General features: G+C 42.6%; 1 protein-coding gene across 2 annotated transcripts in view; it reads left to right on the top strand.

The window, feature by feature from the left end:
• Nucleotides 1–13,040, top strand: part of LOC116620780 (myomegalin) — a 75,742-nt gene extending 62,702 nt beyond the window's left edge. Inside the window, exons 44-60 of one of the 2 annotated variants that reach the window (XM_032386560.2) lie at nt 257–370; nt 709–950; nt 1,052–1,200; nt 1,835–1,983; nt 2,728–3,039; nt 4,747–5,027; nt 6,110–6,452; nt 6,604–6,840; nt 8,365–8,501; nt 9,249–9,379; nt 9,783–10,064; nt 10,158–10,285; nt 10,760–10,885; nt 11,375–11,464; nt 11,718–11,766; nt 12,122–12,168; nt 12,428–13,040. In XM_032386560.2, coding sequence (XP_032242451.2) covers nt 257–370; nt 709–950; nt 1,052–1,200; nt 1,835–1,983; nt 2,728–3,039; nt 4,747–5,027; nt 6,110–6,452; nt 6,604–6,840; nt 8,365–8,501; nt 9,249–9,379; nt 9,783–10,064; nt 10,158–10,285; nt 10,760–10,885; nt 11,375–11,464; nt 11,718–11,766; nt 12,122–12,168; nt 12,428–12,457 — 2,847 coding nt within the window. In that variant the 3' untranslated portion in view covers nt 12,458–13,040. Of the gene's footprint in view, nt 1–256; nt 371–708; nt 951–1,051; nt 1,201–1,834; nt 1,984–2,727; nt 3,040–4,746; nt 5,028–6,109; nt 6,453–6,603; nt 6,841–7,932; nt 8,502–9,248; nt 9,380–9,782; nt 10,065–10,157; nt 10,286–10,759; nt 10,886–11,374; nt 11,465–11,717; nt 11,767–12,121; nt 12,169–12,427 lie in introns of those variants that run through there. The other variant, XM_032386561.2, reaches the window with a different exon arrangement.
• The last annotated feature ends 1,361 nt before the right edge of the window (nt 13,041–14,401 follow it).

The following is a 14,401-nucleotide window of genomic DNA, read 5'->3' as shown; positions in this document are numbered from 1 at the left end:
TAAGTAGGGTATGTTTATATCCTCCCCAGCCCTACACGAAGTCCTGACTCATATAGGATCAACGACCTTACCTATATCAAGGAGTGTTGGTAGTTGACGTTTGACATTACTGTACGCGCCGTATTTTGTGCACGCTGTGTTTTCGTGTCCTTCATGGGCATCTCCGATTATCATTTAGAGATCTGCCACTTTGGTACACCACAGGAATATCATTATAACACAACATCTTTGTCCGTTTATTTTCACATGCGCACAGGCACGTCTTAATGAGCTTCAGCCGCGCGTCAGTGGTGTCGGAGGCTCACAGGACGTTATTGACCGTGGCAGAGAAGTACTGGTATCGCCTGAAGCTGTCAAAAATCTAAATCAGGTCCGTAAGAAATCCATCGGCTTTTTTATTTTCTAGGATCTAGGGAGCGCAGCTTTGCCGACTTCAGAACTTTGTATTTAACACACTAATTCTTCTAATATTTTTTGTATGATTACTTCAGACCCCATACAAATTGTAAATTCAGAGTATATGTTACAATTTTTTAATTTATTTTATATTAAAAGCATATTGCTGGAATTCCTGGTGTAACCGCCACGCTATCTTCACTCTATTGCTTTGTTTTCAGCAACTACACAGATAGAAAAACTACTTTGTTGCATGAACGTTGCGAAGCTCGATCTACCATCACACAACGTCACTTTTCCTTCTGTTTTCAGCAACTCAGCAAATTGACGAGCCAGCTCCAGCAAAGCACTCAGCTCAATCAGCGGTTAAAGAACGATCTAGAGAGCATGCGCAGTACGACTTCCAACAAGAATGCGGAGCAGGAATCTGTGATCCAGAACCAAGCCATGCAGATCACCAACTTACAGGAGCAACTAAACAGGACCAAGCAGACCTTCACCGAGCTGGAGAGCCGGCTTACCGACGCCGACAGCAAGCTAGAGTACTACGCCAGGTGAATTTGCGTGTCGCATTGCAAGACCACTGTTGATATTCGACATAGATCTTCATAGGTATCGTTATGTCAAATTTAAGTTGCTTTGTTTTTTATTCCAGGAATGTGAACGTGGATTTCGAGGAGTTGCTGATGGAGCGAGAGCAAGAGGTGGACTCCCTGCGTACCAAGTTGAACGAGCTGAAATTGAGGGAAGAAAGCGTGGGGCCGAACTACAGCAGAAGTGATATGGCAATACAGACCACACCTGGTAATGCTAAGGTTCTAGAACTAAAAGGCCTTTATTCAGACATCCGATAATGTTTTTAGGGGATGTCCCCCGTTCCCTCCGTCGCTCGTCTTGTTATTCAGGCCCTAACTGAACTCTCTTGCACATCCAAACTAGCTACAAGCAAGTACAGATCTCGTGTTCCGAAAAAGCACTATCCGACGCCTAAATGCTAATAATTATTGACAGTGGTACCTCTATTAAGCGGTCACCGTATCAACTGGTCATATAGCAGAGATTGGCCATATAATGGAGTCTCACAAGACAATCAATGAAGAGGACACCAAGAATACATAAAAAATTACCACATAAGTTGTGGTGGTGCTGAAGCAAAATTTCTGTCGCTGTCAGAAGAGAGCTTTGTTCACTTTTTTTTATCACATCTGGGACCAGAAAATAATGCCGCGCCCGCTTAATAGAGGTTTTAAAGTGTACCGTGTAGTACCTTGCTTTTACCGAGGGATGCAGGAACACTCGCAGTGATGATAGCTGCTAGGTCACTTCCAACACATCGAGAAAAGTCGAGTCATAATCGAGTAGTGTTGAGTGACTCCCGATTGCACCCGAGTCACTACCGAGAATGGCGAGTTATGGTCGTTTTTATGTGTTTGTGCAGGTAGAGACTGGGGCCAAGGGTCGGTCGAAACGCAACGTCAAGCTGAAGAGAACCTTCGTCAGGAGCTGGACGAGACCAAGCGCTGGAGCGAGCAGTGCAAGAAACTCCTGGACGAGAAAGTCCAGGAAATACAACAACTCAAACAAAAGGTGAGGATTTGTTGGGAACGAATTCACGGTAAGCACTGGAGCGAGCAGTGCAAGAAACTCTTGGACAAGAAGGTCCAGGAAATACAACAAGTCAAACAAAAGGTAAGGTCAGGTCAGGTCAGGTATAACTTTGTTTAACCACGCTGGCCTCAACAACATATTTTACAATAAAAAACCCCGCTGATTTCCATTTGGGGCGTGGGTTGGGTGAGGAGTTCTTGCGAACGAATTCATGGTAAGCGCTGGAGTGAGCAGTGTAAGAAACTCCTGGACGAGAGTACAAGTTACACAGTATACACAAGCTGTATGCCTTTTCGTTTTTTTCATGACTTTTTTTGTAATATCAAAGACCCTAAGTTAAATTCTTCGTTTTGAATGATACACAAACTGCTGGACTGGCATGAATATACGCCTATTTCAAATGAGGTTGCACACGGAGAATCCATGTGTCGTCACCCGTGCTTCATGTGCTTCAAACTGCTTCATTGGTATCAAATAAATAAGCAAACAAGCGTTAATAAAAACAAAACCAGTATTTTTAGCATTCTTGTTCGTGTACCTCGTGTACCTTTCAGAGACCAGGATTTAACCAATTCTACGTTACCCATGAACCACCGCGGGTTACGATTCTCGGGTGCATCCTTATTTGAAATGAGCGTATGCCTCTAACGTCACAACCTGTTTTTACAAGGTATATGTGGTTCATGTTGCTTTTATGAGAGCTTAGAATATTCATATCTACAGAACGCAGTGTCTCGTCGTGCTGAGTCACCGGAGAAAACTAAAGAGAAAGCGGAGCTGCAGCGTCTACGAAACGAATACGAGAAAGGAATACGCACCAACGAGGAGCTAAAGCGCCAACTCGAGGGGGAGCTCGACTCGATTAGCACACGGGAGAAGGCGATGACCACTGACGCACGACACATGACTGAGCTGAGGGAAAAACTGGACGAGTCACTACGAGTTAATGACTCGTTACAGGACAAGCTGCGTGACTCGCTGCACTCGGAGCGGGACGTGGAGCACGTGAGACGCGAGCTTAGCAGTGCCAACAAGGTGGGGAACTAATGGCATTTTCATTGGCGAGGAGAGGGGGAACATAAGATAATTAACGCACAGTTTTCGGTCAAGTAAAAATCGATTGCGCTGAAATGAGTTGAGCAAATACTACAAAGAATGTGAAAATTATAAATATTTATCGTCAATAAGGGCAGGAGGAAGAGCATTTGTTGGGCTAAATTCTGATAGTAAAGCGATATTCTCTCTGAATTGATTGATGTATATGCTTTATTTTGCGAGGAGCACTTCGTGTCAACGTAAAGTAAAATCTGAGCTGCTACCTCTTGGCGCAATTCTAAACTTATTTGGACACATTTGGCTCGTGCGCCACGGGGTAGCCTGAGCCAAGAGCTCAAATTTCGTAGTTAAATTTGAAGATTTGTTTCTCAAATATTAAGCACACGGATTTACTATACATTTACTAGAATGTTGCCTAGCAAACCCTGCTCCTCTCGCTCTTGCTCCAACCAAGTGTAATATACAGCAATGAAATAATTTGCGTTACTAAGACTTGCTGGCTAGCTGGCACAAATGCCTAGAAGTGATTTTTTTGATCCACTTTTATCCGCTTTATTAGGGTCATAACTCATTACTGTATTTATCTAACAGAACAAAGACATTAAATAAATCCTGACAAGAGAGTATAAGATAAGAGAGGGACACTTTGGTATTACCCGCGCGCCATGTCAATCCCGAATCTGGCTATTTTTAGTAACCACCACCCCACCACTGCGCGTGAGCATTTCTACACACCCTACCCCCGCGCTTTGGCATTTACATCTTGTTGTTTGCCGCTGTTTTGTGACTCGAGACCGAAAAAAAACACCCTATTTGCACAAATACCATCGAAAATTTTATTCTAGCATCAAGAATAAGGGCAGTTGCGGTTTGCTAAGGGGATGTAGTACTTCGAGGATTGCAAGATTTCCAAAAACGAGACTTCATTCAAAATCAAGAGCGGAAAACCTCATGCTTTAATCACCGTTTTTATCCTAACTTGCTGCTTCTCCGTGGTTTCTTAACATTCATTATCTTCCTAATGGTCAAACGAAATCTGTAAGTTAGACATTAGATATAATATTGATTTTTGTGAATATTCCGGTGATGATCAAAGCCAGCAAGCTGAAGTATCTGAGCTTTTGTAAAAGTGAGAAAATCAAGAGGAAGATACTACTGTACTTCTTTGATGTTATTATTATATGTTATATTATTATGTTGTTATTATACAAGCTGGAGTGCTGGAGTCGGGATTTGAATCAAACGCAGTATCACAGCCATTTTATCGTTCGTCGGTTTTTTCTTTCTCACTTGACTTCGCCGCTCAGACAAACAAAACAGTCAAACTATTCAGGGATTTAGCTTTCTGTGAGTATATTTGCCTATCTTGGTAACTTGAGTTAGACTTGTTTTCTTCTTCCGAGTTATTTTACATGATCTCTTTTCATTCCTTTCGAGTTAGCAAAACAACAACACGCAACCCGCGGGGGAGTAGGACAAAATAAAAGGGGCAAATCCTCACGCGAAGTGGTGGGGTGGTGGTTACTTAAAATAGCCGGATTCGGATTCGGCGCGCGGGTAATACCAAAGTGTCCCTCTCTTATCTTATGCTCTCTTGATCCTGATTATTATTTTGGGTGTTATGGGTGAGTTTGACAGTTTTCAAGCTTTTCTTAATAAGCGATGCTATAACTTCTTTTCCGGCAGACCAACGAATCCCTAGCGCTTCAGATCCAAGACCTTCACCAGTCCATTCAGCGGTTTGGCTCCATCAGTGACGAAGCAGAGCGTCTGCGATCCGACCTGCGGGATGCGCATGCGCTGAACGAGAACCTGAGCCAGCAGTTACAGGAGACGCGCCGGTCAGCGGAGGAAGCTGGTCACGTGAATAAGGAGCTACGACAGGCGAAACTGATGAACGAGCAGCTTGGGAAGCAGCTAGCGGAACTATTGAACCATTTGAGCAAGTTCAAGGTTGAAAACGAGAGGTATGGATAAGACAGTGCGGGAGAAATGAAGAAGAATATATAGATCTAGGCACTGTGTAAAAGCGGAGCTACTGAACAATTTGAGCAGAAGTTTGAAGTTAAGGTTGAAAAAGAGAAGTATTGTTAAGACAAAAGGGGAAAAATAGAGGATATTACACGGTGGCGCGAAGATATGAAGTTTATTTTCGAGTGGTGGAAACATGCACATATGGACAAACATGGACATATGGACAAACTGTTTTTACCACTAAAAATTTGCGGGAAATCTGTATTGATTTGACGCGCGCGTATATTGGGAACATTTCGGTAATTTTCCATATCTTCACTAGTGAGAATATGGAAAATACGAGTGTTTTAGTTTCCGGTAAAACGCTACTATCCATGTAATAATTAACAATTGGCTTTAAAAATATCTACCTCGAGCCTTCGGCTCTTGGTAGATATTTAGCCACTATCCACCTCAATTGAAATGGTATAATTGTTTTTGTATATAAAACGAGCTTTAGAGCAATTTTCTTTTCGGAAACACTTGCAAATCGGTTGTTACACCCGCCATTTTGCTTGATTTCAGGGCGCTGGAAAAATATCCACCTCCTAAGAGTTGTGTATTGTATTTTATCCCGAGTTTCTCAACCCATTAAATCGCTTGTTCTTGCGAGGTTCCCGAGTTTTATATACTAAAGAATAATATATAGATTCAGGCACTGCCTAAAAAGTAGACCTACCGATTTGTTTGAATAAGTTTAAGATTTAAAACGAGAGGTATGGGGTGATAAAGATGATATAAATTTAAGAAAAAGAATATATAAATTTAAGCACTGCCTAATAGCGGAGCTACTGATCCATTTTAGCAAGTCCAGGGGTCAAAACGAGTGGTATCGGTAACACAGTACGGGGATCATGAAAATACCTCACAAAAACCCAATGCCCCTAAACTTACCGCTCTTGACGCATTTCTCAATTTTGTGTTTAACTGACACGGCCTTTTTATAGCCATTTATAATGAGAACTCATTAGACACAATCTGATACTTTTTTTCACATTCAAAGATGCAAACTAGAAGTTTGATTATCTATTTTTAGGCTACGGAGTGAGCTGGATCAGAAAATAAAATCCATCGAAGGGCTTGAGGAGCGACTATCCTGTCAGCCCCCCACACAGTCCCGAGGTGTGTCCCCCCTTGCCCCTCTGTCAATCATCACAAGCTCAACCCCTCACCTCGACTTTGCCGCCACTCAGACGAGCCCAGGCTTAGGTTTGGCAAGTCCCCACTCGGTCACGCGCCTCAGCTCCCCACGGTCTGTCTCGTCACAGGAATCCCCTGTGATGGAGAAGATGCACAAACTGAACAAGACGCTGATGTCTGAGAATCAGTTTCTGCGGAATAAACTGAAACAAAATGAGCGCTTCAATATCACACTCAAGGTAATGTGCTCACAGTGCTACTATAGTGAAATAGAATCCCCGCAAACATTTAGTGGATCGTAGACAATGGGTCTTTAATCACATGATGGAATTCTAATATGTTCTAGTAAGTCCTCTCGTCATCAATGCTCTCTGCATTTTTCGTTTGTAGGAAGAACTAGATATGTACCATCGAATGAGACGAGACTCCATCCACTCGCAGACAAGTTCTAGTCCTACTCGATCCACAAACACGACAGGGAGCTCAAATGATCAGCTTTTGACTACGTACATGAGTGAAATGCGGGCACTGCGCCTGCGCCTGGAGGAGAGTATCCGCACAAACGATGCACTGAAGGCTCAACTTCAGCGACGCATAAGCGAGGAGGGAAGGGATGGGCATGATCAGGTAATATCACTGGACCGCATATTACGCAATGGGTTAATGTGAGGGACGGGCTCAAAGATATAGATTTTTATAAACGGAAAGGGGTCATGTAAGGGGTCAATATTGAGGAAAATGGACAGGCATAAGATATTTTATATTGTTGAAAGAGGGGAAAACAGGCATGATAACATTGATTTATGAATGAGATTGGATGAAGTGAGACGGGCATGATAAGATATTTGTTTGTTAATGGGGGATATTTTGTGTAATACCATGATCACCTCGGATTCTTTTGTTTTGACGATTGTGACGATTACTAGCGAAGTTCCCTCGAAAACAATAGATGGTTATAAATTTCCCTCATTCATTAAATTTCCCTCCCTTTTAAAATGATGAGGGAGATTTATTTTATAAAAAATGTCATAATGATGCATTTATAATGAGGGAAATTTAGAAAAAAGACAAAAGAATCTTTTTTTCTTCTAAATTTCCCTCTACATCAGTGCATGAGAGAAATTTAGAACCAAGATTCTTGTCTTCTAGTTTCCACCAGGGAAACAAGTAGAAGGCAGCTTCCTGATTAGCCCAGAAATAGACCCTGCCACAGGAGACCAGAGTATTTGATCTCGTGATACCTAAACAACGTTAGACTAGATCCATGTGGGATGATTTTGATTGCTGTACGCATGGGTGCTAATGACGTCAAAGAACTAAACTGTCGATGTGTAGAGCAACTATGTAAATCAACTATGTTTGATTTGAGAATTGTTCATGAAAAAATGTGGTCTGATTAGGGATAAAAAGAACAATGCGTATGCAATGCCTGATCCATTGAACCGTATTTGCTCATCCAACCTAATATTACTCTTAGTTGCGAGTTTATTTCCTCAGTGATCATGGTATAACAAACAATTACGCCTGCGGCGTTGGGACTTTAACTAATAATCCCTCGGTTGCGGGGACATTTAATCACTAAATTTCCCTCGTGCCATGCTATGACTTATAAGTATTGTGATAGATTAGTGGGAGGAAAGAGGTATTATCAGAATGTTCTTTTAACGGACAGGCACGGGGTTCTCCACCACTAAGCTAATTTCTGATATTTCCCTCTAGATGGCTATGTTCGTGTCGGATAAGGCGTTGCTGTGTGTAAGATTCGGGTTCTCCACCACTTGGCCAATTTCTAATATTACCCTCAAGGTGGATATGTTCGAGTCGGATAAGGTGTTGCTGTATGTAAGATAAGGGGTTCTCCTCCAGTTGGCTAATCTCTGGTATTCCCTTTAGGTGGCTATGTTCGAGTCGGGTAAGATGTTTCTGTATGTAAGATAGTTCTCAACCACTTGGCTAATCTCTTGTATTCCCCTCTAGGAGGATATGTTTGAGTCGGATGAGGTGTATCTCTATGTAACATAAGGGGTTCTCCACCACTTGGCTAATCTCTAGTATTCCCCTCTGGGTGGATATGTCTGTGTCGGATAAGCTGTTTCTGTATGTAAGATAAGGGGTTCTCCACCACTTGGCTAATCTCTGGTATCTCTTTAGGTGGCTATGTTTGAGTCAGATAAGGTGTTGCTGTATGTTCGCGAGAATGACACGTTACGGGCTGAGCTGCTTGAAAAAGATCGGATGAATGAGCGGCTGAAGAAAGAAATGGAGGAATTGAAGAAACAGAAGGAACTGTAAGTCACCTGTGTGCCATTGCACATATTAAATGCGACACAAAACATTTTCTGTCTATTTTTGCTGCCTGTGGTCTGATCTTACTATGTGTGTTTGGGATTGGTTTTAAATGTGGGTTTATACGTTAATATGTTAAGTATTTATACCCTAGTATTAGATATATTAGATATATGCGCAATGAAAAAAGAACTAGGATCTTTTAATCAGCGTTTTGGACTTGAGTAACATCACTGCTATTTTGTGTTGTTGTCGATGTTCTGTAGGTAGCCTTGTTTCGCTGTTGTATAGTGCTGATCTGTAGTTCCCTTGCTTTTTACCGCCCTGGTAGGGGGTCGACGTGATTGGATGATTGGTTTATTTGTTCTTGGTTTTGCTCCAATGTTTAACTTACCCGGCCTCGCTGGGTTTTCTTTAATATTTGCTTCCCGAGCACTGCCATTTCACAAATGCTAAAGGAATAGATCCACACAGTTTCTATTGGCCATCATCAAAATGGTTTACAATCAAGCCACCTCTCTGCAAGGGGCTGACCAAAGAAAACCATTAAATGTAATTCCGTTAGTTTGAATGGCAGTTTTGGTGGGAGAAAAAAGCGGTTTAGAAGTTGTTTTTTTTTGCGAGAGTTCGTAGAATATGAGAATCACAGTTATTTCCCTACAGCTCCTATGCAGACGACCTAGTTTTTCTTTTACAACTTGTCTGTTGTTTTTCTAGTTATACCATAAATGGCATCGTATTCTTTTCAGAGCCTCGAGTCAGATTCACATCCTGCAAACACAAGTGGACGAGAGCGGCAGAGCGCTGACGAGCATGCGCCAAGAGCTGAGTGTCTACGAGCGCCTTCACAAGATATCGGGGGGACGTGCGCAGACCAACGGTAAGGACTGGGCAATGCCAACTCATCTGATATCTAGCGCCAAGCGTGAAGCATACGCGCACACACCGTCCTCGATCGTCGCATCTTAAAGAATGCTGATCAGCCACTTTTTGTTTCTATCGGCATCACCCCTCGATGATCTTAAAACCAATAAAACACTTATATCTGTTCGTTTATTAAATAGTTTATAAAGCCCTATAAAATGCGAAATCAATGGCGAACATTCAAGCACGGCCAAAATTGGCCTAATATGTTTGCAAGCATTGGTCTAATACTGCGAGCGCTTCCAGTTTTGAGAGGACCATCGGGATCCCTTACCTTCGCGGAATTTTTTTTTGGCACTAAAACTTCTCAACATCATGGAAATTTACCCAAATTTAACAGTGTTTGACATCTCCTGCAGGTACGAGCTATGTCCGGGAAGGGCCACGCAGTCCGGACGGTAGCGAGTCGGACAACAGCGCCTTGGCCATGTTGCTGGCTGAAGTCCGCAGTTTACGCGTGCAACTCGAGAAAAGTATACAGACCAACAATGCATTGCGGCTCAAGTTGGAAGAACAGCTAAATCGACCAATCAGCCACTCGCCCCAGTCTTCTAGAAGCTCGCCTCAGTCTTCTAGGAACTCGCCTTCCGCTATTGCGCGCAAGCTAGACTTCGAGAGAGATGGCCTCGATGATCGATCTGGTGAGAGATTACCCTGCATTTTTCTTTTATCGTTTTCTGATTTATCACCATATTTGATACGGATTATTTACATCATTTGGATCGTGTCTTTAGGCTCGCCTGTGGCTGGCCATCTTGCTGCACACGTGGACAGAGAACACTTTATCGAACTCGAGGCAAAGATCGGGTGCATCTGCAACGAGACAACGAAAGTGTACGCCAACATTCACAAAGGCAGCCAGGTATGTCGTAAGGAAGACAGTTTGTAGACTGATAAAGAAAGCCAAGTGTGTGTAGATTGCGTGACGAGGGAGGCCATGTTTGTGCAGATTGCGTGAAGAGGAAAGCCAGATAGTTGTTGATTGCGTGGCAAAAAAGCCATGTTTGTGTTGTGGTATCACCCGAAAGACTACATTAAATAATTGCCTGCGAACAGGCTCTCTGTGTGCCTTTCGAGTGTTCAGGAGCCCTGTGGCTCGCGGTTTTAGTCGGAGGGGCTTGGGGCCGAGCAAGCTCTCAAGCTCGACTCGAGATCCCTCATTATCGCGCAGTCGAAATCCCTCGTTATCGCGAAAGAAAAGGATTTCTCCTAAAGCGTCCACAACAAACTCCCCACACAAACAAACTTTTCGCTCGGCCCACACTTTAGCGTCTGTGTGCAGGCTATACTAAATAATTAATTCTTGGCTCAAACAAACGTGTGCTTCCGTCCTCAGCTGTTAGTGGAGGCCTCGGTACAAAACATCCAGACATGGGCCACAGACTGTCGGCGAGTGCTGGATAAGTTTGTGCTCGACGATAACGTTCGGGGTCCCCACGGGAACTCTGCCGTCACCACCGAGGTGAGTCAGTGGAACTTTTGGAGGGAAGGGAAGGGGTAGGGATTGAGGGTTTAAAGGATTGAGCGCGGACACATCTACACTCGGGGATTTACCGTAGAAGCTCAATCTCTTTTAACACTTTTTCAAAAAAGTTCTTTTACACTTTCAAAAAAGTTTTAAAAAAGTGCTTCGTGCTTTGTCAGAATGCAAAAGTGATCTGTTTCAAGAACACACGTAACTTTTTTGGGGAAAAATTGCGCTCCGGCATTTAGGCTGATTTGGCCCTTAAGCCAGCAAGTTTCTGTCAGAAAGGGCTTATTTTCAATATATTTTTCGTCGTTCTCTGGTGAGACGACCGCAGCCATTTGTGTGGTTATTTTGCCTTGAGTTTGCTACTCAATAATTCAAACGATTTCTTAGTGCGTGTGTTGTTGTCATTTAGAGACGAGTGTGTTTTTTCAGTGAGCTCAGCTTTTGCCTCTTCACAAAATGTATATTTCTCTCTTGCAGAATATGAGTCTACGCATGGAGATCGCTAAGTTGAAGAAGAAACTGCTGTCCCAAGAGGATATCATCAAACAAGCATGTGCGCGACTCGAGGTGAGAGAACCCCGTTGGACCAAAACGCCATTTTAATTACGATTACTTGTATTACCACATTGCCTAAGTGCCGAGCCATTAGTAAATAACACTACAAATCCTAATGCACCATCCTTCGTCTGGATCCTCCTCGCTCACGGTAGGGTGATTTATATCCCAACGCCGGCAAGAGGAAACTGCCTCGCGCACGTTCTATTGGTCCCCGACATCTGGAGAGTGATATATGGTCTTGTTTTTTTTTTTTTTTTCGTAGGACGGGAACCGGTTGAAGGAGGGCATACAGACCAAAATCATCGGGCAACGTGAGTACCGACCAGATAGTACGACCTTAATGGTAACGAACGTCGTGGATGTTCACTAATGGGATGGGGATGGCCCTCCATCCCCTTACTCTTCCTCTCTTTCCCTCCTCCCCTCCTTCCTCGTCCTCTCACCCATTCTCTTTCAGCTATTACCAGATAATCGTGTGCGAACAATGAAAACAAATGTTTTTAAAAACTTCACACCGATACATTGCTTTTTCTAAAAAGATACATTTTTCACGCCTTAATACCCACACCGACACCGGTCCCTCCCTGCCGACCCCACCCTCCTTTTCCTCTCGGTGACCTATTGTCATGCTTTCTGTATCTGAGCTTGTTCGCCTTGTTGTTTTAGTATCAGAAACACAAGCAACTCTGCAGAAAGCGAGGGGAACATTACAGGTGAGTGCATCCTTATAGGAGTCCAGAATCGACCCAATAGGTGTTAATAATGGTGTTAACCAAATTGTCGACACCCAATTCAGATCGTGCGATGATTCCCTTGGGTGGATACTTTTGTTTGTTTTCACATACACTCATGCACTCGGTTCAGTGAGAAAAAATGTAGATCCATCCAATACAGACTTTCTCCCCCTTTAGGTAATACCTCTACCCTGTTTGCTCGAGTGACCTTGTTTATTTGGTGCTTTGCTCTCACCAGGATCGATATCGAGGGCGAACAACAAGATGACCTTTGCCCCTTCCGTCCCTGCCAGTCCTAGTCACGGGGATCTACTGGTGTCACGCAAGTGTATCACTAGCTTAATCAGTAGCCCCTGCTAAGCTGCCTCACGCAGAATGTAACGCAACAAGATGCTTGACGTCGTTTACTTGGGAATTACGCTAGAAACGTAAATGTAACGCTTTTGCCAAGCTGCGTCACGCAGATGCGATGTCCCTACTGAAGACAAACTAGTCGTTATGATATCTTCCCGGGAGTCACGCTGTAAGAAAAGATGTAATGCATCATAAAGCAAGAGTTACGCTACGGAAAGCAAGATTAACGCTACGGAAAGCAAGAGTAACGCTACGGAAAGAAAGAGTAAGGCTACAGAAAGCTAGAGTAACGCTACCGAAAGCAAGAATAACGTTCGCTACGGAACATTCTAGTCAGTTTTAAAGAATACTGTGTGGCTTTTACAACTTAGGTTAATTTTACGTTCTATCCCACGTTGTATTTTTATCAAAGATAACTTGCACATAAGCAATGATATTTTATAAAAGTATTATATAATGTAAAGAATTTTTTATTTTAAAATATGAAAGAAAAATGATTTTGATTCTTCGTACATGGGTTGATGGAATCATAGTATTTCTGTTGACCTTAGAATTTGAAGGGGAGGGGAGGGGGTCGTGCGTGGGTAACCGCGCCCTAAACCCTTAACCCTGTTTGGGTATAGGGTTACGAGGATAACAATAAAAGAATCATATCCCGTTAAGGAGAAAAAAGGACAAACGATTACGGAAAACCCGAATATCTTCTGAACCTCAGAAGTCTCATAATAGAAAAGCTTTACGTTATTCTAGAGATAAGAACCTTCAGGCTGAAATTTTAAGGACCCTTTTTAAAAGAACCTAATCAGACATGTTTTAAAAGATCACTCAGATGTTTTAAAATTCTGATGTTTGGTGCATTGCATTGCATTGCGTTCAGTATTGATCGTTATAGTCGGCATTTATTCTGACTAGTGAAAAAAAAAAAAAAAAACACGAATGAACACATTAACATCTCAACCGGCCTGTACAGGCTTTGAGAAGTAACAACAACAACAAAACAACAAATGCAAAATAAACAAAACAAGATAAAGATACTCAGTCTAAGGGATAAATGGTCTTGAAGATATGCGTCCAACCAAGGTGTTGGCAACGACTCCAGCCAAATAATAGCACAGGTTCTTTGACAAATTTCAAATCATACAAGGAAAAAAAAGCCGAATCACCCCTCTCAACAAATCGTTCAAAATACCACACATAAGCAAACACAGCTTAAGACACAAATAGATCCCTTGATTTTGAACGGCCAGGTCTATTTACATAGCCTCAAGACACAATGTCGACCCCGTGAAGCCTTCTTGTTGTCATTACAGATTGCAAAGGGCCAATCAACACTCCTCTCCCCACAGTCAGACAGTCTTTCACCCCAAAGCCAAACAAATCAATTCCAGGTCATACAGACCCAGAATAGCAGTGTAAACAATTTTGGATCCAATTTGGTTTTAGAAAAGACAGCATTTAGGAGAGATGTGGTGATTCATTAGAAAATTTGTTTTCTGATCCAGGCAAAGCCAAACAAGAAAAGATCCCCATGAATTCACCTTTGCTTGCAAACATCCATAGGCACTGCACTCAAATTTGCCCCAACAGACTTAAATCACACAATCAACTTGTGCTCGCATTAGCACAGTGACGAGGGGTTAGAAATGGGATCACAAAGCACTGTTTAAAAGCTTAGATAACGCCGACTTTAACGGGCTGTAAAAAACTCAAAATCGGGGAGGTCTCTGTTTCTTTAGGGTTTTTTTTTGTAAATCCAGCTCAAAAATAGCCAGGTGTCAATGGGTTAATCCACCACCCTTAGATCTTAATTAAATAAACTAGAAATGAACTAGAAAATATAATTTTAAACTCGGGAATG

The sequence above is a fragment of the Nematostella vectensis genome, chromosome 8, assembly GCF_932526225.1.
Source record: "Nematostella vectensis chromosome 8, jaNemVect1.1, whole genome shotgun sequence".
Taxonomy (NCBI): Eukaryota; Metazoa; Cnidaria; class Anthozoa; order Actiniaria; family Edwardsiidae; genus Nematostella; species Nematostella vectensis.
The sequence above is the reverse complement of the archived record's forward strand: the minus strand, read 5'-3'. Positions and strand labels throughout refer to the sequence as shown.